The 24,142-nt window shown below is 46.4% G+C and overlaps 1 protein-coding gene across 1 annotated transcript in view; it reads left to right on the top strand.

The window, feature by feature from the left end:
• Window positions 1–23,288, top strand: part of CUNH3orf70 (chromosome unknown C3orf70 homolog) — a 42,016-nt gene extending 18,728 nt beyond the window's left edge. Inside the window, exon 2 of the mRNA XM_041678125.1 lies at window positions 19,262–23,288. Coding sequence (XP_041534059.1) covers window positions 19,262–19,818 — 557 coding nt within the window. The 3' untranslated portion in view covers window positions 19,819–23,288. The remainder of the gene's footprint in view (window positions 1–19,261) is intronic.
• The last annotated feature ends 854 nt before the right edge of the window (window positions 23,289–24,142 follow it).

Raw genomic sequence — 24,142 nt, 5'->3', positions numbered from 1 at the left:
AGCCAGGATAGCATTCTGGTTGTCATGGTTACTGCTTACTGCTCTCATCCAGTGCTTATGGTGAGAGCAAAAAGTGGAGCTGGTCTTGGTTGCCAAGACACCACACATTGTGGTCATAGGATGTGGGGAAAGCCAGATGGCACTGGCCAGCTTGCATGGTGTCAGAAGGTGCTGTACAACAGTACATTTACTTCAGAGAAGAAAATGACAGTCTCCCACACAGCTGTGAGCCATTGAGCTACCGTGATGACTGGTATAGCCAGGTATGCCCATGGGCGAAGTAGTGTCATGAAAGTTACGGAGTAACCAACCCCTCTATGATTGGTGCTAGGATCCATGCCATAGGAAGAAACAGATTCTTGTTACTGTACATCTGGCCAGGAACAAGTGGCTGTCTTTGTTCCTTTCAGAGTTAACTGAAGTTCTGCTGCCTTCTGTGTGCGTGTTAGAACCATATTCTGGGTCTGGGATTGGATTTCTGTTTGTGTTGAGCTTGTAGGTCATTTTGGGGAGATCAAACTTTCATTTAAGAATCTTGAAGCTCTGTTGTTAGGTCTCCATGTGCATAAAGGTCATCGTGGTCATTTGAGCTTCCTAACTGTGTGCAGAGAGGTCATCGCTGGTCATTTGAGCTTCATGACTGTGCAATTATTTTTTTTTAAATTCTCGGGTAATATTCTTTGCTCTAAAACTAGTTTTACACTAATTCGGCAACTCTATCCTTTTGGATAATGTCTGTGTAGTACATTTTCTTTATAGCTTTACTTCTCAGCAGTTGGTGTCTGTATGTTTAAGGTGGGCTTCTCGGACAGAGTATAGTGTTGGGTCTTGTCACAACTAAAGTTTGTGATTACAACTAAGAAAATAAGCATGATTCTACTATGAATAAGAAAGGCCTGTTCTGGATCGGATGGCCAGGCAAGGTGCTGTCATTGAGAGTGGCCTGCAGAAGAGAAGTTAGAAGTGTGCCATACGGGAGGCTAGGGGAGAGTGAGGCTGCCACCAGGGTTCAGAGACTGCTAAGGCAGAAACCCCAGTGACAACAGTGGCCCCTAAAAGACAGGATCCCATGTGTTCTACAAGCCGAATTAAGGCTGATCTGATGGGAGAGCAGGACGGATGAGGGAGAATGTAGTGAGACTTGTGGAATTACAGGAGGAAAGGCTGGGCATGTAGGACATCCAGAGGACATTACTGCATGCTTAAGTCATGAGATGACTGGATATTGGGGTAGTTTATCCTACCCATCAGAACAGATATTTAAAAAAGCTGAAAAAAATTCACTGTAAGTATAACATACTTTTTATTGTTAAGAAAAATGAAATGAAGTCCCTGTTGGCTCCTACACCTGCCATTCCTCTTTTCTATTCAGTTTTCATTTTATTCCATTTAAAATAAAGTTATACGGCAGAAAGAGGGCAGTCTCTTGATTTTATAATTCAGAAACGTCCTATACTCAAGGGGCGTGACTGTTAATAGCTCAGTAACATGCGCATCATCTCCTGGCGCTCACCTCATAAAAAGAGTAAGGGACGAAGAGGGCCACTGTGTAAGAAGAGGAACCATTAATCGAGAGGATGTGATTCTTGTACAGCTGGGTGTGGTGGTGCGTTTTTTAATCCCAGGTGAGTGGGTTTCTGTGAGTTCAAGGCCAGCCTGGTCTACATAGTAAATTTCAGGACAGCCAGAGGTACATAATAGAGAGACCCTTTCTCAGAAAAGAAGGGAGGAAGGAGAGGAGGAGGAGGAGGAGGAGGAGGAGGAGGAGGAGGAGGAGGAGGAGGAAATTTGTAGATTATGTGTGCACTGAATGCTGAGGCTGCTAAAGTTTATAAGGTAAACACTAAAGGCATCAAATGTGTCACACGGGTCTGATAATATGGATGGGAGATTTCAGCACTCTACTCTCATCTTTAGATGGGTATTTCAAAATAAAACTCAGAGCTAAGCCATCACATAGATCTATTGGTTTTAACAGATACCTATAAAATATTCCATCTAAAAGGTATGGAATACACGGCTTTTCAGTGACCCTTCAGACTGTCCTCTAAGATTGATCACATTAGAGGCCACAGTGTAAGCCTTAATAGATACTAAGTAACTAAAATAATTCCTTGTATCATCAAATTATAGTGGAATAAAACTAGTAACCAACAGCAAGAGAAACCACAGAAATGACACGGATACTTGGATACTGAACAATCTACCCTTGAATGAACAAGGCACAGAGCCTCTGGGCTAAAGCTAAGCTGTTCTCAGAGAGGGTAATAGCTCTAACTCTGTGCATTGAACATCACAGGAAGTAACCTCAGGATGCACCTCAAGGTCTTAGAAAAACAAGAAGCCAAGCCAAATGCAGCAGGGGGGAAGAAGTCAGAAGGACTAATAGAAATGAGGGAAATAGAGACTAAAAGAACAATACAATTATTTATTTAAATGATTGGTTATTTAAAAAATAAACAAAGTTACAGATACTTATTCAAACTACCTAAAAGGGAGAGGGAGAGATGATTAAAGGAGCTGTTATGACAACCTGTAGTGAAGTCCTGGGAAATACTAGGGAATACTTGGAAACCTAATTTTAAAAAGCTAGAAAATAGAAGAATGAATGCATTCCTAAATATGTATAACATTCTAAAATTAAATTGAGATTATAAACAATGTAAATACATCCATTACTGGCAATGAGGTTGAAGCAGTGTTTAAAAAAATCTCCCAAAGCAGGGTCTGTCTCTGACACTTTGGCTGGCTTTTGGGAACCTCTTTATACTGGGTTGCCTGACCAAGTCCTAATACAAGGGGAGGAGCTTGGTCCTACTTCAGCTTGGTACACCATGCTTTGTTGACACCCATGGGAAACAGGGGAGACGGGAGGGGGATGAGAGGAGAGGAGAAAGGGGAAACTGTGGTCGGGATGTGATATGAAATAAATGAATTTAAATTTAATTAAGTAAAAAAAATTCTCACAAACAAAGATAATCCCAGAATCAGGAAGATTTACTGCTGAATGCTACCAAACTTTTAAGGAAAAGTTAATATCAATGCTTTTTCAAACAATTCAGACAAGGAGGGGCCAGTACCAAGCTCATTCTGAGAAGCCAGTATTGACTTGATAACAGCCCTGTTATGGACGTGTGTTTTAACTTCCCTGGTGAACACAGATGCAAAAATTCTCAGAAAAATACAAACCAAATTCAAGAACACATGAAGAGATACAAATGTTGTGGCCAAATTGATTTCATCCCAGGAATACAGGTAGTTCAGTATACATGGATTGATAAGTATAACATGACATATAAACAAATATGAGGACAGAAATCACAGGATCTTCTCAAAACACAAAAGATAGTTGACAAAGTTCAACATGCCTTCATAATAAAAGTGCTAAAGGAAATGGGGATAGAAGGAAAACATCTCAACACAATAAGCTGTGTATGGCAGTGCTACCGTGTGTGTGTGTGTGTGTGTGTGTGTGTGTGTGTGTGTGTGTGCGTGAGGGAGAGACTGGGGCATTTCCTCTGAACTCTGGAACTCTCTGCTGTTGTCAGTGTAGTGTTGGAAGACTTAACTTGAGCCATAAGACAAGATTAAGAAACAGCAGGGATACCAATAGGAAAGGAAGAGACCATGTGATCCTGTATAGCCTCACCAGAAAACTCAGAGACATGATACATGTTTCCAGCAAAGTGACAGAATACACAATCAAGATGCAAAAGTCAGTAACTTCTGGATGCATCACTAATAATCTTGCCAAGGAAGAAATCTGGGAAAGCATCCTTTTGATTATAAGCTTTAAAAAACTAGGAATAAACCTAACCATCGAAGTGAAAGCTCTCTACAGTGAAAATGTTGGGACCCTGAAAAGAAACTGAAAAAAACATTAGTTCAGTGGTTCTCAACCTGTGGGTTGTGACTCCTTTGAGGTTGCAGATCAGGTTTCCTGTATATCAGAAATTTATATTACAATTCATAAAGCAGCAAAATTACAGTTATGAAGTAGCAATGAAAATACTTTTATGGTTGGGGTCACCACAGCATGAGGGACTGCATTAAAGGGTTGCAGCGTTAGGATGGTTGAGGACCACTGCTCCAGATGATGATAAGACTCCCCATGGTCAATGGACTGGCAGGGTTAATATTTTTATATTGGCCATATTACTAAAATCAGCCTACAGATTCAGTGTAAGCCCCATCAGATTTCCAGTGGCATTCTTCAAAGAGCAACAGTGAAATCCTAAAATTTGCATGGAAACAAAACAAATGTCAAAATAGCCACAAAAGTCCAACGCAGAGAAAGTAATGCTGGGCATAGGACAATACCTGATCTCGAATTATTTGGGCACAAAACAGCTCTGGAAGCTGAAGCAGGGCAGTCACATGTTTTAATGGAGCCTGGGTAATTCAGACCCTAGCTCACAATTCAGTACCATCAAGCAAAAGGGAAAAGACTGTAGTACAGTGATCTGGGAGTGTAGCATAGCGATAGAACATGGGTGTTAGCAAGCATATGGCCCTAGGCTCAGTCCCTAGTCCAAGATGGGAATAAAGGAAGGAGGGAAGTCCTATAGGAGTGCCCGGAGAGATTCACCTCTGTACACAGAGGGCCTGGACTAAGGTTAGCTGTTTAACTTAATCAGTCAAGTGGAACATACAATACACATTTGTCCTTAAGGGAAAGACGAGTGAGCTTCTTAGTGCTGCCCTTCCAGCTGCTTACTGGGCCAGTTTGGTAGATCTTCCCTTTTGCCTGTCTGAAAGTAGAGTAGAATTGGCCACAGTTTTTGCCACCAGTAAAGTTAAAGTTCATATTTGGTTCTATTTTCATTATCTTCGCTGGTCCTTGCAGCCCCATGGTATTGGTCCGTATGCTGGGAAGTTCTTTTGTCAGCTTGGCCCAAGCTAGAGTCATCCAAGAGGAAAGAAACTCAGTTGAGAGAATGCCGCCCTAAGGTTGGCCTACAAGTAAGCTCTGGGCATTTTCTCGATTGATGATTAGGTAAGGACCCAGCCCACTGAGGGTGGTGCCAACCCTGGGGTAGTGACAGTATAAGAAAGCCACCTGAGCAAGCCATGAAGAAAAGCCGCACTCCTCCGTGGCCTCTGCTTCGGTACGTGCCTGCCTTGTGTTCCTGGGTGACCTGAGAGTTGCCGGCGGAATGCTTTTGGTCATGGTGTTTTAGCCCAGCAACAGAAACTAAGAAAGTCTATATTCCAGAGAAACAAGAGGAAGAAGGAGAAAAGAAGGGGTTGGTTCATAGCGTTCTGCAGACTGACAAGTGTGGGCAGCAGGGGAGCCCAGGAGAGCCTACCTGGGAAGCCTAGGGGCTGCTGGAGAGCCCGGATTGGCAGTGGGTGAGCACTTCCCTTCTGTCTGTACTCAAGCAGATTAGCTGCGCCTGTTCTCGTGGAAGGCCAGCTACTTACCCAGGTTCACACTGGCTTGTGTATTAATCGTGTCCAAAACCATTTTCCAAGTTTACATAAAATGAACCATCATTACCTAGCAAGCATCAAAATGACTAGTTAGTTGGGTTTCCCCGAACATTTTCCTTGAAAGTTCTTTCTGCCTCCACCCCATTTTGTAGGCCTCTGCAGTTTCATGAGAATGCTGTAGTTTTTCTGAGTTATTAGCCTTCTCACTGAACTCTACAAGATAATGGTTTTGAATGGAACGAGATCCACTTTTACCCCACAAGACAACAAAAGCCTCATTAATCTCTTCGCTTGAAACCATCCTATGGTCTCCCCTGCCACCAGAATCAAGGCTGCAGGAACTCGCAGTCCTGTGCTGTTCTTCATTAGTGCCTTCCTTCTTAGTCCTCAGTTGCTGCTGCTTTCAGAAGCAGCAGGACTGCTCTTAGGGCCTCATTTGCAGTCAGACTGCTCCTGGGATGGGTGATTGGCCTGGATTAACTGGGCGCATCCTGAGCAAATGCGCTGGTGGCAAGCTTTGTCCTCTCTGCCACTGTCGCATTCCTTCCACTAATGTCACTTCCCTTATGGTTTCAAGTGACAGTTTGAACACATAAAAAGCATTTTACTTGACTTTGAAAATCCGTGTGGCCATGTTCCCACACGTCTGGTGCCTACAGACTAAAACTCCCCACGTCCTACCATAATCACGCATTTTCACAGGCCCAGTGTGAACGGGGTTCACAAGCCCATCCTGAGTCAACTTCCTCCTTAGGTTTTGCTCAGTGCTGTTCCCTCTGTCTTTGTCGAGACTCCATATAAATCCGGGTTCACTCTTTTGTTTGGGCCCTGCCGGGGAAGCAGGCAGCATCTTCCTGTCCTCCTTGGGGTCTGTTCCAGACTCTAGAGAGAAGAGCTTTGGCAGCCCTGGCCCAGCACGGTGTTCTGCTGCCAGTCAGGAAGCCATAGATCATTCCTCGGGCCTCCTGATGACGCTTTTCATTCTGGATAACGGGAAGCATATTCTCACCAAGTATGAAGGATGCATCTAGAATCTTGCTTGTTCGGGAAGCATTTGTAATTTCATGTGACATTGTTTTGGGACAGAATAGTCAAGTATCTTCAATAAAAGATTTCTTTGGTTTTCTTAACGTTTTTTGTCATCAGTTGTTGATAAAGAAGTTGCAAGAAGCAGAGCCCATGTTAAAATAAGTAGATTTTAGAATGCATCCTCTTAAGTTCTTGCACCATTATTCCACTTAGTTATTAAAACTATTACCATCACCTTGTTCAATTTTAAAATACTATTAGTACTTACTACATTACATTCATCCATCATTAGTATAGGTTCCAAATATATTAACTAGCAGGTTTCTTTCTGTTGCCTTGGTTTTAAAATGCTGGGGTTCGAGTCCAGGGCTTTATACATGCCAGGCCAATCACCAAGCTACATTTCTAGCCTAAACTGTTGTGTTTCTCAGTAGACAGTCAGAAAATGACCACCTGCTAGAAACCTAACCTTTCATGTCACTGAACCAGTTCATGTCCAGTCAAGGGACAGAGATAGACTGAATGAGGAGGGCATCTCATAAAACAAAGGGGTTATTCAGCATCCCAAGAAGTGACTACAATATGAGGATGCCATCACTGGTTCCGAGGGACACTAGGATAATGTCACAGGAAGGACAATCTTAGAAGGAGGTTCCCTTCCTGAGGCTGGGGTCAGGTTTTGAGACAGTTCAATTTAACACGGGCATAGCGGCATGTCCGTAGCTCATGCGGGGGTAGAGCTCGTGCAGGGGACACAGCTCGTGCAGGCGGGGTTGACTGGACAGGGGCAGCAGAGGGTTGGTGTGGACAGCAGGCCTTGGGCATACTGGTTTCCACTGGGAGAGGGCCTTGGGAGGGTTAGCTGTTGGGTCGTTCTGGAAACGTGGCTGCGGTATGACATCACCAGGAGAGTGTCTTCGCCTGCTGTCACCATCTGGCACACCGTGGGAAAGGACATGCGCGTCAGAGAATTCTGTCCATGTGTTTGAGAGGCCACACATTGACAGCTCATGCAGCCCTAGTCTCCCTGTAGTCCGAGCCCGTTCTTTCTTGTTTGACTTGGGCTTGTAAGTCCAGGTTCCAGTCAATCACCCAAGGGAAGTCAAGGAAGGATCTCAAGGAGCTAGTCAAGTCACGTTCACAGTCAAGAGCAGAGTGACTCCACATAGCTGCGTGAGAAACACGTCCTTGGACATAGGTCCAGACACGCTGGCTTTTGTTGCCTCTGTCTGGGCTTCTTTGTCCTCATGAAGTAGTGATTGTGTGGAAAGTGAGGTAGATACTGTTCATTACATCTTGCCCCTAACTTTTGGGATGCCTCCAGTGGCACCATTTTTTTTTTTAAATTGGCTAACCTAACTACAGGTTATAAGAGAAAATATAGTTAGTTACTGCATCTGATGAAAGCAAAACACAACATGATACATGTTTTCTTTAATTAAAGACTATATAATTTATGCACATAAATGGTAATAGTTTGGATTTGAAATATATCTCATTGATAGAGTGTGTACTAAGATTCTGTAACTTTAATTTTAAAATATTTAATATTTAAAAATTTTAAATACATTTTTTATGTGTATGAGTATTTTGCCTGCATGTATGTATGTGTGTGTACCACATGTAAACGCCGTGCCTGAGGCAGAAGAGGGCATGATGTGCGCACCAAAAGCATGCTTTGTGCCCAAGGAGGTCAGAAGGGGCATGGATCCCATGAACAGGAACTGCAGGTGGATGCGAACTATCCTGTGGGAGCTGGGAATAAAACCCAGGTCCTCTGCAAGAGTAACAAGTGCTCTTAGCTGCTGAGCAAGCTCTCCAGCCCCCGACTCTTACAATAGAAAGTTCCAGAATACCACATTACCTCGTATAGTTTTGAAAAGGAGGGCCATGAATAATGAACAGACGTGGTGTCTACAGACAGATGTAGCCCTTTGCAGAGTTAGATTTAAGATGCGGTACACATTTCCTGAGCCCCCGCTGAGCTGTGTGAAGTACAGACACTTTGGCTTTCACCGTTCCTGTCAGCCGTCTAGTTAGTGTCTTTTCTTGGGAATCTCTGCACTTTTCATCCCCAGATCAATAAGGAAGCATGGCAGATGTCTTGTTCCTGTTTCCCTTGCTTCAGCTTGTCACTGGTATCTGTCCACTGAATGAACAGCTTCGGGAAATGTGGCTGGAGCTCTGTGGAGGTCTACAGCCTTGTGCTGGTGGCGTGCGTGGCAGAGAGCCACCCCGGATCGCCAGCTCAGGTTCGGCTCTGCTCCCCACTACAGGCATTTTGTTGTTGTTGTTCTTGTTTCTAAATGGGTTTTTCAAACTGCAGTTTTAGAAATCCCCTGTCCAGTTTGGTGACTCAGGCTGTGCGGAGAGGTTTGGAATGAAAGGAAGGAGGCAGGAATGATCATAGAAAATGTTTGTGAGATTGAGGCATAGTATTTTAGAAGATCGGCAACAGTGCCTTCCAGTTTTAGAATTCCTGACATTACACATGCACGCACATACGAGCACATGTGCATGCACACACAGCTTTCCTCACTCTGTTTATTACCCTTTCCTTCCACCCTTTTCTGAGTGTGTCCTCCTACATGGCAAACTGCCCTTACAGCTGGCCTTTCTCTGAACATACTACCCACCCCAGTGGCCCATCCTGCAGAAGGACTCCCTCAGCTCTGTTTTCTGGCCCCCACTCAATCCCACCAGTTCTAAAGGTAAGCAGGACTTGCCAGAGTAAATGGAAAGGGGGAGACATGGTCCCTATATAAAACCACTATTTGCCTGCAGCTGTGGCTTCATTCCCTTTGCCGTGATAAAATATCCTAGCCAAGAGCAACTCGGGGAAGGGAAATAGTTACCTGGCTTGTAATTCCAGGTTCCAGTCTATCACCCAAGGGAAGTCTAGGAAGGATCTCAAGGAGCTAGTCAAGTCACGTTCACAGTCAAGAGCAGAGAAAAACTCACGTGCCTGTGTTGCCTGCTTGCTCACTCAGCTAGTGTAGCACAAATAATAAAAACCCAGATTCAGATTTTGGGGTTCAACCCGAGGGTCAGAAAAGCAAAACAGCCAGCCACTGGCTCTACCTCAGTCCGAAATGGCGATCCTGGTCTCCGGGAATCTCACAATGAGACTGTGTGTGAGCACTGTCTCCTCCCATCTTATACTCCTCTCTAGGGCTGGGATTAAAGGCACATATCACTACTACCTGGTGTCTGTAGCAAACTCGTGTGGCTATTGGGATTGAAGGTGTGTGTTACTGCCTGGTCTGTAGGACTGACCAGTGGGGCTGCTTTACTCCTTGATCTTCAGGCAAGCTTTATTTACTAAAACACAAATGAAACATCACTACAAGCTAGCTTTCTTCACTCGTATAGTTCATTGCTCAGCCTAGGGAATGGTGTCACCCATAGTGGGGAGGGGGTCAGTTAACAATCAAGATAATCCCTTATAGGCCAACTTGATCTAGATAATTTCTTTTTATTCCCACTTCGCGGTAATGGCGCACACCTTTAGTCCCAGCACTCAGGAAGCAGAGGCAGGTGGATCTCTGTGAGTTTGAGGCTGGCCTCAAACTCTACAGAGTGAGTTCCAGGACAGCCGGGCTACACAGAAAAACCCTGTTTTGAAAAACCCCAAAAAATAAAAAATAAAAGGAAATTCTTTTTAAGAGATTCTAGGTTGTGTCAAGTTGACAATTAAACCTGCCCTGCATAGCCACCTAGAAGGGACTAGAAACTGAAGTGTTCTCTCTTGGCACCACCCATATTTGGCCTGTTTTAGCTAAACTTACATAGCACGATGATTCTGAACTCGCACCCTGAATGGGGTCTCTTCTAGCTGGAATTGCCCGTGTCTGTATAGTCAAAGGGTTCGATTGTGCCGATTTTTCCAGCAGAGTGGCTTTTTTGACGCTTTTTTGGCACCCTGCCTTTCCTGAGCTTTGCTGGTCTTGGTCACAGGAGAGTCCACTGCTCCAACCAGGCTGCCCTTCGCACTTCGGGGCCTCCGCAGAAGGCATGACACTTCCCTTCTGTCCTCAGCTCCCAGCTTTCCTGCGGTCTGCAGCCTGTGTTTTCTGTGGCGCCCTCTTTAGCGCTGTGCTTTTCTCTGGACCCTGTGCAGTTTGTAGCCACAGCTCGTCGCTGCCCCCTGCTGTAGTGTGTGGGTGTTTGTGTTTGTGAGTGGGATGCACTGTGTATTTTGGCTCCCCCTGAGCCCAGCACACAAGTTTTTGGCATATATAGCCCTTTAATCCCATAGGCTTCATAAAAGCCCCAGCAGAGTCCGAAGAGTTAGTCTAGTGCTCCACCGTCCCTGTCACTTGGCTGCGGGGATTTCTTATGAGGGCTGGGCAGCTCCTCCCTGTTTGGCTTAGGCAGGCTTGAGAGGGGCTGAAATATGACCCAAGCGATAACAGAAGTCCATTGTTAAAGGGCGTACCCTATGTGGGTTGCTTTGGGTGCTTGCTTCCCCTTCTCCCATCCATCTTGTGCCTATTTGACAGAAAGACAGATAGAAATTGGATCATGAAGTGACATGCACTGAATTCTGCCTCCCTGATGCTGTCCCTGGTGGTACAGGCCAGTCAGCCTCGTAAGTGTGACTCCATGTGGCTGATTTTGCTGGGCCTTCGCATCATTCTGTGCTCACTACTCTTAGGAGTTGGTAGTTGTGTGTCTTTTCCTGTGATGACCTGCTGAATGGGATCCTTCCTAAGTTGAATGAACAGTGACTCAGGAGCCGGTCATGGCCTTGTCCTTTAACCCCACGTCCCTAGTGTCTGGCACACAATTAAATTTCACTTTATTAGTACGGAAGTAGGTGAGGGGCACACGTGAAGAAAGTGGGGTATCACAGTGCTGAGTCAGGCAGTCGACTAGAGAACTCTGCATATAGGGTGTAGTAGAGTCTCAGATGACTGAGGCTGGCCAAATGGTGGCCTGGCAGGGTGGACACCGCCACCACCTTCTATAAACAAGAACAGTGGACGTACAGTGCTCTGGGCGCTAAGCTGAGACTTGGAGATATTTTCATGTTAGTCCCTCAACCCTGTCTGAGGTGAATGTCGTAACCACTTGCACACTGGGGAGAACCGAATTGAGGCTACTAACTTCACGAGGTCCAAGAGCAGCTGACGCATGCACATGCGTTGGGTCTCATGGGACATCTTCTGCCCCGGTCTTTTCATCACCCCCGCGGGTGGCTGCCTTCCTGTGGGTCTCTCCTCCTGTTTTCTTTCTCTCCACTGCTTAGATGAGAACATCACCGTCCAACATCTCTTGCAGCCTCTTCTTCCCTCTCATTTTCTCTTGGCTCATCAGCACATATTTTTGGTTATCTTCGTGCCCTTCCTCTCTGAGATTGTCACAGTTCATGGTGGTAGCTACACTGGGTGCCCTGGTGTTGCTTTCCAGGACCCACGCAGCCACAGTCCTGCCGTCTGAACCCCACACTGAACTAACTACCTAGCCGTGGTTCCAAAGCCAGTGTGGAGTAGTCTGCTTGCCCCTGCTCAGCCGCAGTCTCCCAAGCCTTGACAGGGCTCCGCGGGAGCCTCATACGTGCTCCTCAGACTTTGCGGCACCGCCCCACTTTTCTGTGCTTTGCTTTACTTTTTTACATCCGGTCTCAATCCGGATGCTCCCGGAAACACCGCTGCCTGTTGTACTGCACTTTCTTTCTCCTGTTGCACGTGACTTAGTACTTGTTCGTGAGTAGCTAGGCCGCGCTCCTGCTGGGCTGTCACACCGGGGATTTGCTTCCTATGAAATGGGATCCACTAAAGATGGCCTGCGCGGTAAATGAAGAGACTAGAATCTTGCTTACATTTCTAATTAGGGCTGCGACGTAACTGGACAGTCTGTGAACTTTAGCCTGCTCCTAGGGCAGAGGACAAAAATGCTAGGATACAGATGACCGCAGTGGGCGATGTGGAGAGCCGGACTCCTGTAACACTGTTTCCATTCATTTTTCCTGTGTGAGTCACTTCCCAACCCTATAAAAATCACTAGATAGAGTTTCTTTCAGAGTGCTGACCTCCCCCGGCCTAACACAAACAGCTGTGATTTGATGAGCAGCAGGGACCTGTGCTGGGTGTGCAGGTCACCTCGGGCCACCCCCTTTCTGGAGCAGATTTACCTTCCTAAGAGCTCTTGGGGTGCTTTTAAAATCGCTCTGCATTCCTGAAGCAGTGTGTTTCACATGTTAAGGGCAGCACCCCCACCCCCAGAGGATTCTTTTCAATTTATCAAATGTATGGCTATCAAACAAACAAAACATGTAATTAGGAGCCTACAGCAGGCTAATGGGGCGTGGGAACACATGTGGCTTCCCGTCTGGATTGATTTTGCTGTTTTAGTTTGGTTGTGTTTTCTCTTCCCTTTGTACAAAAGAAACAGCTTCAAGAAAACCATTTCTGCTGTGTAATCACACGGCGCTGCCCATGGCGTCTTAGATGGAGAGGGTGGTCCACTGCCAGCCTGGAGTAGCTCCCGGTGGGCCCAAAGGAAGCGGGCTGTCTACACAATGACCTAACTTATGCAGGAGCCTCACAGTGTGCCGCCCTCTGGCTTCCCTTTCTGCAAGATAGCATGAGTCTCTCTGTGCACATCTGAGTGTCTCGTTGAGGTGTTGTAAGTGTCCACAGTGTTCTGGCCCAAGTCAGGAACGCTATCCATAGAGACTTCCAAAGATTCGTGCGAGTTAGTGGTTTTGATTGATCTTTGAGAAATGGCTGAAAATTCCTCCCAAAGAAATAAAGTGTCTGAGATACATTTTCACCTCTTGGTCACAGTTACTTTTTTTGTACGTTTAATCATGTCCCATGTTTGAAATAGTTTCATTATTTTAAAGGGATATCAGTTTTTCTTTTAAAAATTACCTTTTGTTTTCTGTTTTTTTAAATCTGGTCTACATGCATGCAGTGCAGTGTGGCAGCCCAGTGTGTTAATCGGATTAGAGTGACTGACGTGGCTGTCACCTCAGACATGTTTTTCATCTGAGAATTCCATTAGCTGTTTTGAAATAGTCAGTTATTGTCAGCCATAGTTCTTGTACCTTGCACATGAGAAACTGCTGCTATCCAATAGCACTCGTTAGCCATCCTCTAGCGCCCACCATTGCGTACTTCCCAGCTTCCTACCGCTGGGTGCCCGGGTACCATGTCTTGGCTGTTGTGAATGTGCTGCAGTAAACATGTAGGTGCAGCCATCTCTCCCTCTTACTGATTTGCAGCCCACTGGATGGGTGCAGCCAGCAGTGGCATCGCTGGATCATATACGAGTTCATTCCTGCCGGGCACAGTGGCGCACACCTTTAATGCCAGCGCGTGGGAGGCAGAGGCATCTCTGTGAGTCTGAGGCCAGCCTGGTCTATGTATCCCAGGCCAGACAGGGCTGTACAATTTGACTTTTTCTCAAAAAAAACAAAAACCGAACAACAATAGTTCATTTCTAGTTGGATTTTGTTGTTGCTCGCTGGAGTTTGAACCCAGGCTCTCGCACAGGCTGGGCATGCCTTCTTCCACAGACACGCATGCTTCACATGTGTTGTAAAGAAAAGGCCACCTCTCATTCAGTGGTTTGAGTAACCTCCATGCAGGCTTCCTGGTGACGGTTTTCCTTTCTATTCCTCTTAGGAGAGGGGAAGTCCCCGCTTTTGGACATCCTCACCAGTGTTTTTCTCCTCTGATGACAGCCTTTCTGATTCTCGTTGCTGTTGATTTGTGTGTCCCCGGTGACGGATGTCATCGGATACCTTTTTATACACATGCTGAGTGACACTCACATTGGGCAGCTGCCACCAGCACCCATCCTCACATCACTCTGCGTCCTGTAAGCTGAGGTGACTTGCCATAGTGCCTTCTCATGCCCTATCCCCAGAAAACACGTTCCACTTTCCACCCGTAAGAATTTGACTGCTCTGGGCACCTCACGTGTGGAATTACTGCATGGGACCGGCTTATTTCCCCTGGCACAGGGTCCCATGTTGGTGTGGCATGCTGAATGCTCCGTTACGCGTGGACATTTCTGCTTCTGAGTACTGTCTGTTAGTGAACACTTCTCTGCTTTTTATCTCTGGGATGTTGTATATAGCCCGAATAACACTGAGGTGTGTGGATCCTGCTCCCTGAGTCGCTGCCTCTAGTACTTTGTGTGTGTGTTCTGAGGGGAAATTTCTCGATGCTCAACCCTCTTTCTCTCCAAATCAGAACTTTCCTATGAGCGATCTCATTTTTATATGTATTTATTGTGGTGCTGGAGATGGAGACGGGGCACCACTGTGCTGTGCCTCCCACAGTACTCCCACTGTAAAGATGGAGATGGAGACGGGGCACCACTGTGCTGTGCCTCCCACAGTACTCCCACTGTAAAGATGGAGATGGAGACGGGGCACCACTGTGCTGTGCCTCCCACAATACTCCCACTGTAAAGAAATCGAACAATGTAGTGTCCTGTGATAATTTGTCTTAGAGCTGCAGCCTCTTTAACCACCCTTTGTCTTTGCCATCTGTGTCCCCAGATAACAGGCTTTGCCTAGTTCCGAGTGAGGCAGGGCTGTGAAATGAAGCATGGTGTGCCTCCCAGCTGGGCTCTCTTCCTCTACTGCACAGTTAGGTCAGTTCAGACTGCCAGAGCGCCTGAGTTAGACTCTCCGGGCCCATGAGAGAAAGCTGGGCATGGCTGGATGTGCCTGCCATCCCAGCACTGGGGGATGGGGGTGGGGACAGACAGACTCTGGGGGTGGAGAGTGAGGACAGACAGACTCTGGAAGCTTATTTGCCAGCCAGCTAGCCTAACTGAAACACTGAGCTGCCGCTTCAGAGAGAGAGACCCTGTCTCAAAGCAATATGACAGAGCAATAGAGCAGTAAATCCTATGGAGTGTGTGCATGTGCATGCGTGTGTGTGTTTGTCTTTCCAGGGACAGTTGAAAGCACTCAACAGACCACTCTGCCTTTGCATGCATATACCTGCCCACTCATGTGCATGTACACCCCTCCACATACCACACACACACCACATACATCACATTCTACAAACAGATAACACATATCATATATCACACACCTATCATACACATACAACACACACACATCACACACCACACACAGATAACACACATATCACACACAAATAACACATACACATCACATGCCATACACACATATCACACAAACATTTCCACACACATCACACACCACATACACATACCACACAAATACCCCCCACATCACATACCACACACATACCACCCCCCCAACACACACTTGCTGTAAACTGATGGCAACAGCATCTACTTTTTCAGCCTGGCTGGGAAGTCTACTGAAGGTTTAGTAGATGCAGTGTCTGTTGGGGACGCTCATCCTGCTTACAGATGCTGAAGAGAGATCAGGCTCTGGGCTCATCCTCATCTTTAAGGACATGAAGCCCACTGGGGGTTCCACTCTTACCATCTCACGTAGGTCTATTAATTTCTCATAAAGATCACGTTGGTAACTGGAACTTTAATACATGAATGCGGGGGCCCAGCATTCATACCGAGTGCCATACTTCAAGAAGGGAAAGCAGAGTTGTGGAGAAGAGGGGCCCAGAGGAAGAAAGGTAGAGCAACCAAGAGGAGAGAAACCAAAAAATAATAAAGATTACCAAGGAGGGAAAGGGGACCGAGTGGGACAAAGGGGAAATGAGACTTGGGAAGGGAAATCAAAGTCCTGAAGCTTGGCTTCACCTCTTCCTTCATCTTTGAATTAAACAGCTGTTCTCTCTGGGGCTGAGGATGATTCTGGAAGATAGGAATCAGCTGCCAGGGTCTTCCTGTGTCAGGTGGTAACCAAGCCAGGGGTCACTTGGGGTGGATGAACTCAACCAGCACCCTGCAAGCTCCATAGCCTGGGCAGAAAGAGAGACTGGACCGCCATTCCCCCATTTCCTTCCCTCTGGACAGGAGACCATCCTGGTCCCAGACATCTCTCCTCAAATCCCAAGGCTGGAGACCTTCAAGGAAGAAGCTTCAACTCCAGCTTCCTCTATATCCCTGTTTCCTTTATATCCCCAATACTTGGAGGCTAGGGTCCGCTAGGGTCCTGCTAGGGTCCTGCTAGGGTCCTGCTAGGGTCCGCTAGGGTCTGCTAGGGTCCTGCTAGGGTCCTGCTAGGGTCCGCTAGGGTCCTGCTAGGGTCCTGCTAGGCCAGTTGGTAGGTCTGACCTGCTCTGCATTCTCTTTTATATTTCTCTCTCTCTCTCTCTCTCTCTCTCTCTCTCTCTCTCTCTCTCTCTCTCTCTGTGTGTGTGTGTGTGTGTGTGTGTGTCTGTCTGTCTGTCTGTCTCTATCTTTCTTGAGACAGGGTCTTAATTTGTAGCTTTGGTGACCTGGAACTCACCCAGCTGACTTCACACTCACAGAGATGCCCCTGCTCCTGCCTTCCCAAGTGCCGGGATTAAAGGTGTGGACCTCCATGCCCAGCTCTTGCTTAGCATCTTTTGCAGATGACAGAGAAGGTGCAGGCACCTGGTCTGTTTTAGACAGAGTTCCTCAGGCAGGTGTAACCAAGTACTTTATTCCCTGTCAAACTAGTTGAATGTTCATCCGCCTGTAGGGTTCACGTGATTTGTATTTGTGCAGACTGTCTGAACATGCTTTTTTCTACATGGTACTCCAGGGTGAAGCTGATGATACTGAGTGCCACTTTAACCGCAAGCTGGCCTGGGTCTGATGGCTGGCCAGCAGTGTGGTCCGTGACACAGCACACGGTCCTGCACATAGTTGTTCTTCCATGTCTCCACATTGTGAAACCTAAGATAGTCTTCCTTGTGGAGAGAATTCCATTTGAGGATTTCCAGTCTGACCAAGACATAAAACACGAGTGATTTCCCTGGGCCAAGATGCTTATGAGAGTGATAGCATACATCCTCGATCCTCTCAGGAGAGCTGCCCCTTGGGATACTGGACACTATCTGGATTGGTTTTATTGACTAGGAGCTGCTCTGACATTGAATAAATGAATGGTAGAGGTCAGGCTAGCTCTCCTGTGGTACCCAGGACAGCTCCAGAAAAGGATGATCTGGTCCAAAATCCCGGTGGCACCAAGGCTTAAAAGCTGCCATAACGTGTGTAATGGATGAAACCCAGCCTGACTAAATCCACTCATCTTAATAGGAAGAACACAGGGATGGGCAGGCAGGGCTTCTGACTCTACAGTTTTCAGGGCTTCCCCCTTTTAGCGTTTAAAATAGATATGATAGTTAGATAGATAGATAGATAGATAGATTAATAGATAGATAGATAGTGTGTATGTGTTATGATAGATGATAGATGGTAGATAGGGTGTGTATGTGGTGTGTGTGTGTGTGTGTGTACCAATACCTACTCACATGTGGAGGTCAGAGGACAACCTCGGGTGTCCATCATCCGCTGTTTGAGAGAGGGTCTTCCTTGTTTGATGTTTTTCTGCGTACTCCAGGCTAGCTGGCCTTCAGCTTCTGGGATGTCTCTTCTCTCTGCATCCCTTCTCACTGTTGGGGCCACACATGCCGTGCACCTGGCTTTTCCATGGGTTCTAGGAATCCAGACTCAGGCCCTCAGGGTTGCATTCCTATTGCTTTTATCATGAGACCTCTTCCTGGACCCCTTTTGTTTTTATATTTTGAAATAATTTTAGATTTACAAGCTGGATATGGTGCGATTGCCTTTAATCCCAGCACTTGGGAGGCAGAGGTGGGTGACTCTCTGTGAGTCTGAAGAGTGGTCTACACTCTCGTCTGCAGAGTGAGTGAGTTCTAGGCCAGTCAGGGCTCCATAGTGAAACCTGTCTCTAATAATAATAGTATAATCACTATAATTATTATGGACTTACAGACTGCCTAGTTTTAACCCATTTCCTCAGCATTCGGCTCTTGAAAGACTTCCTAAATACATGAAAGAAGAGGCTGTGGAGAGGACACGTTAAGCCTCCTTCTTACAAGGCTTCACTCTGAGCAGCCGCTGAGGGTGAGGGCATGGGGTGAAATGAGTTAAAGAGAGCCCCTGAGCTGCCTGCGGGTGCACCCGCCTGGTTTGGGTCATGAAGTGGCCGTGGCATTGGTGTCTGAGAGGCACCTCCCCCTTGTGCTGCTGTGGCTATCTTTAGACAGAGTCGCCCTTAGCCAGCTGTGCAGGGTGGCCAGCACAGCCTGGTAAACTACTACCTGCCCTATAAATGTGTGCGTACCGACTAAAACACATCACCTGGGCCTTGGTTAGCTCAGTGGCAGCGCATGTGCTTGCCTCCAGATCCCATCCCTGGTAGCAAAGTCAAACAGACACCTAAGAAGGGAAGGGCCCTCGTAGTTTTGGTGGTACACTGAAGTACCTCTAGTTTTTTAAAACATATTAAACATGTATTAACCTATTGTTAGAGATAAAAATGAAGTTATGGTTCTGTAGCCTATGTTTCTTTTCAGCTTGTGTTTATCATGCTGTCTCTGGGCACTGCGTCCAGTGTTGATCGTTTAACGTGAGGGCTTCAGGATTGTCTGCCTACTCAAGACCCATGGGAGTGGCTCAATTTTTTTGGTAGCATTAGTGGTTGAACCCAAGGCCATGTGTAATGCCGGGTAGGCATTCCATGAGTCTCTCCTATGTTAAATTTTAGGACGTATTTCGGGTTTCTTGGGCAGGGAGTACTATGACACACTGGATCTGAAGTGTATTTGACAGCGCCAGGTGCTGGTGTTGCTAACTGTTTCAATCTAGATGCTGCAGCAATGCTAGGACAGTCTGTGCGGTGGTCTTAGACTTCAGCTGTGTCTTGTGTGTCCCGCAGGCAAATACGTTTATCAGCCCATGACCCCTGTGGAGCAGCTCCCAAGCACAGAGATCCCCGCGAGGCCGCGAGAACCCACCAACACCATTCAGATCTCCGTCTCGCTCACTGAACACTTTTTGAAGTTTGCATCTGTCTTCCAGCCTCCACTTCCCCCCGAGTCGCCAAGGTACTGTATGATTTCCGATCTCTTCATCGACAACTATCAGGTTAAATGTATCAACGGGAAGATGTGCTATGTGCAGAAGCAGCAGGCGCCCCATTCCCAGAAGATGAGCCCCGAGGAGGTCTCTGCACACGATGCCTTAATTTCTAAAGAGAGCGACACTCCGAAACTGGGCCACTGCTCCTCCCCTTCCAGTTCCGAGGACTCGGGGATCAATGCCATTGGGGCGCACTATGTGGAATCCTGTGACGAGGACACAGAAGAGGGGGCGGAACTGAGTTCCGAGGAAGATTATAGCCCCGAGAGCAGCTGGGAACCCGACGAGTGCACCCTTCTTTCCCCGTCGCAGTCTGATCTAGAAGTGATCGAAACCATGGAAACCACTGTGTAGTCAGCTGGGACCTGCTGCCAGGATCCACCCTGAGCCTCTGTACTTTGATTTGATGCGTCCTTTTCCAATACTCTTGGCATTTTCACAGCCCTGTTACCACCCATAGTGTTCAGGGGTCTGCTAACTAGTGTTACCCTTAAAGTTATCTTGTAACTATGACATATTGTTTTCTTTTGTATCTTGCTTTCTATGTGGCCTCTGGTGTCATGAGTTGTGACCCAGCCTTAATTTCACTTAGAACTTTGAGAGCGGTGGTGACCACAGAGTGTCACGGGTCGGTCGGTCGGTCGGTCACATGGAGGAGCTTCCTAGAGTGGAGGTGACCGTATTTTACCAGTAGCCCATCCTTTGTGGTGAGGGCTCTTGTTCAGCTTCCCTTTGGCATGTCATGTGACACCTCTGTTCTCCTGGTTTCGGTATGGGGAGCAGCCCGCTTCAGGACACAGTGTTGCTGGCAATAATCTTTCCCTTCCTCCTTCCTGCTAGCTGTGTGGGCTCAGGACAAGAGTAGCCTCAGGAGTTACTTCCGGGAGGTCCTTGGAGGTCCCCTCATCCCACAGCTTCTGTGACTGTGAGGAGAGATGGGCCTCTCCAGTTTGTGTCTAGTCCAGCTAGTGTGATGTGTGTGTATGTACATACACCAGCTTGTGCGGTGTGATGTGTGTGTATATACATACATGCAGTAGGGTAGTGGGGATTCAGAAGAGCTCAGACCTGGTTCTCACCATGAAGGGGACACACTGAGTTACAGGACACAAATCACGCAGCTCACGGCATCCAGGAGGTTCTTGGAACCGGGGTAGGAGAGGTGGACGTGGCCTAGGCCAGCTGAGGAAGTTGCTACAATGACTGAGCTGGCCCTGGGTGGATTCCACAGCATCCACTGCCCTTCGTGATTGTTTTTCAGATCAGGGAGAAGCATTTAAGTTTTATAGGTATTATATTTAGGAGGCAGCGCATCTGACATCTTAAGAAAAAAAAAAACCACACTAGTTTTAGTTAGCATGGAAATGCTAAAAGACAAGTCCTTTAGGGATTAGGAATGAATCTAATAGGTTTGATTAATTCTGCTTCGTTTGGTTGTATGAAGCATTAGAATGGCTTAGATGAGAAATGGACTAGAATTTTGTATGATGCATGGGTTTTATGCAAATGCAAAGACAGTTGAAATAGCTCACTGCTGAGTCAGGAAGATGTTTTATGTAACACTTCTTCACTTTACTACGCCGGAATGCACACACGTGTGTGCTCTTTCACACACACGACATAGTGGGTAATTCTTTCTTACATAGCTTTCTTCGAAACTCTGCCCCTGATTTGCTATATAGTGGACATTCTCGTGTGATTTCACTATCTGCCGTTCTCCTAAGTTTATGTGTGAGGCATAGCACAAATCTGGGAGCTTTAACATCTGTGAGGAGACCCACACAGCTGCAGGGGGCGGGTGTCTCAGATCCTGTTGGTCTGAGCAGGCACCATGGCCTTTGTGCTGTCAGAATCTCACACATTCCTCTCTGTTCATGTGTCCTTGAGGGAAGGAGAGGCTCGCCGTGCTCTCGGGGCCTCCTGTATTTGGGGTTCTTCACTGTGTCCTCAGGAAGAATCTGCTTTCCCAACTGAATATGGAGTCACAGTGATTCACCACTAGCCCCTTCTTTAGGCTGACAAGCCCAGAACATTCAGTGTTCAGAAGGCAGAATATGTGGCTTCCTTTGAAGGCAGTCATTACAACCTTCTGTGCTGGAGGAGAATGTAGCAAAAATCCCCACTTACTGAAATGCAAAGGCTCAAGCCAAGAAGGACCAGCAGGCACAGGGCAGGGCAGGTGGGAGCAGCCACAACTCACCTGGAGGGTCATGCTGCTGGCCTGGGATGGCCTGGGGACATCTGGTGAGCCCTGCCTGAGGTTTGTGGTGCCTCACTGGAGGCAGGTATCCGTCACCTGGCACTCAGGGCTGTGGAGACAGCACCGGGGCCATCTTCAAATGTGCGGTGAACGATCTCCTCAGATCCCCAGGTGGAGAGGCACGCAGCAGAGCTCCCCACACCTCTCTGCTGTGGGCCCACAGCCACGAGTACTAAGTTAGCTGGAGTCTACAACTCGGGCTCCATGAAAACACGGAGTCAGAGCCACGGTTCTGGAGCTTAGCTGAGTGTTGGGCTTATGCCCTTTATCCATAACATCTGTGACTTCTGTCCAGGGTCCTATTTTCTAAACCCCGACTGCCATTCAGACTTGCCACAAATGTGATGTAATTTTTGCATTCAATAACAATTGACGATCCCATTAAATATTTGCACAATCTCTTTGTAATTAAATTCACTAAGCTTCACTTGCCAGTTTTATAAAATTGGACACATCCCCTTGCATTCTGGGATCTCAAAACGGCCTTTTCTGAAGAAGCACACCGAGCGTTTTTTCAGTTTTAGTCTCCTATCACTGTTCATACCAGTAACTGTCTAAAATACAATTAAGCCAGAATTACTTCTCTATGCTTGCGTTCTGAAATCAGCTGAAAAGAATATAAAAAAAATGTATAGCTTAACTTCAATTCTAGGCCTATTCTGTTCTATGTTCTATGAGAGAATTTCTCTGTAATCCTGATATTATAGTGCTGATTTGTATACCTGTATTCATAGGCACCTTAGAAAACTTAGATGCAACATGCACTATAGACGGTAAGCACAGTTGTGTTAAATAGGCTTTTGACTAGCCCTTGTACAGTGAGAGACGGAAGCTTGCAATCTGGACTTTATAGAGTGCTGGCCTGCAAGGCTTGGACCACGTGGATGGGCTTCTGTGAGAAACTGGCACTGTTGCCATTTTTTTTTTTTGAAAGCTTGTTAGGTACCAGCGTGACCCCACTAAATGCAGAATATAGTTTTCTTACCTAACCAAGATTTTAACTTTTAAGTGTGTCCATAACTTTTCTGAGAAATGACAAAGCAATTAAAAGTCCTTTTTGGGATAACTATTTGATATCTTAAAAAAAAAAATAAGGCTTTACTTTAAAATCTGAGGTTTTTTTTTTCTTTTTGCCTTGTAACATTTAAGGTATAAAACGAGAATTTGAGGATAACCCTGAAGAGAAGCAGTTGCTTTTCTGGAAGACGTACACCTCAAAGTGACACAGCATAGGACAGAGTAAACCCAAGCCTGTGTCTCAGCAGAACACAGTGAAATACAATACAGAATAGTCTAAAACCGGAGCTACAGCATCCCAACACAAGACAACACAACACACTATACAGAATAGACTAAAACCAGAGCTACAGCATCCCAACACAAGACAGCACAGCACAACAACACACCACAACACAGCACACTATACAGAATAGTCTAAAACCAGAGCTACAGCATCCCAACACACCACAACACAGCACAACAACACACCACAACACAGCACACTATACAGAATAGTCTAAAACCAGAGCTACAGCATCCCAACACAAGACAACACAGCACAACACAGCACACTATACAGAATAGTCTAAAACCAGAGCCACAGCATCCCAACACAAGACAACACAGCACAACAACACACCACAACACAGCACACTATACAGAATAGTCTAAAACCAGAGCCACAGCATCCCAACACAAGACAACACAGCACAACAACACACCACAACACAGCACACTATACAGAATAGACTAAAACCAGAGCTACAGCATCCCAACACAAGACAACACAGCATAACAACACATCACAACACAGCACACTATACAGAATAGACTAAAACCAGAGCTACAGCATCCCAACACAAGACAACACAGCACAACACAGCACACTATACAGAATAGACTAAAACCGGAGCTACAGCATCCCAACACAAGACAACACAGCACAACAACACACCACAACACAGCACACTATACAGAATAGACTAAAACCAGAGCTACAGTGCCCACACTCAACACGGCACAACACAGTGTAAAACACTGCAAAGCCAGTGTCCCAACAGGCCGTAATACAATATAATGCAGCACAACAACACAATATAACACAAGGCAATGCACACAACACGATGTAAAACCTGAGCCATGGATATTTTCTCACAAGTCTTTGGGATCTGATCGTCTTGGGAATATTCTTTGACTTCCTAACCTCGCCTGCTTGTCTATTTGAGATACCACGCTCCTCTGGGGTTGATCAGAACAAATTCTTCTTATGCAAATTTGATTGCAACCAGGCACTTTAGACAGTCAGAATATCCAATGAGCATGGTAGTGTAGATACTGCCATGTAAGCAAAAAGACACTTTTAAGTAAAATACTATTTATGTCATTGCTCTTGACTGTCCCCGAACCCTAGTTTCAAAA

Source organism: Microtus oregoni, unplaced genomic scaffold (assembly GCF_018167655.1).
Source record: "Microtus oregoni isolate MIOR12 unplaced genomic scaffold, Mior012 000029F_ref0000214, whole genome shotgun sequence".
Taxonomy (NCBI): Eukaryota; Metazoa; Chordata; class Mammalia; order Rodentia; family Cricetidae; genus Microtus; species Microtus oregoni.
This window is presented reverse-complemented; position numbering and strand designations above follow the sequence as displayed.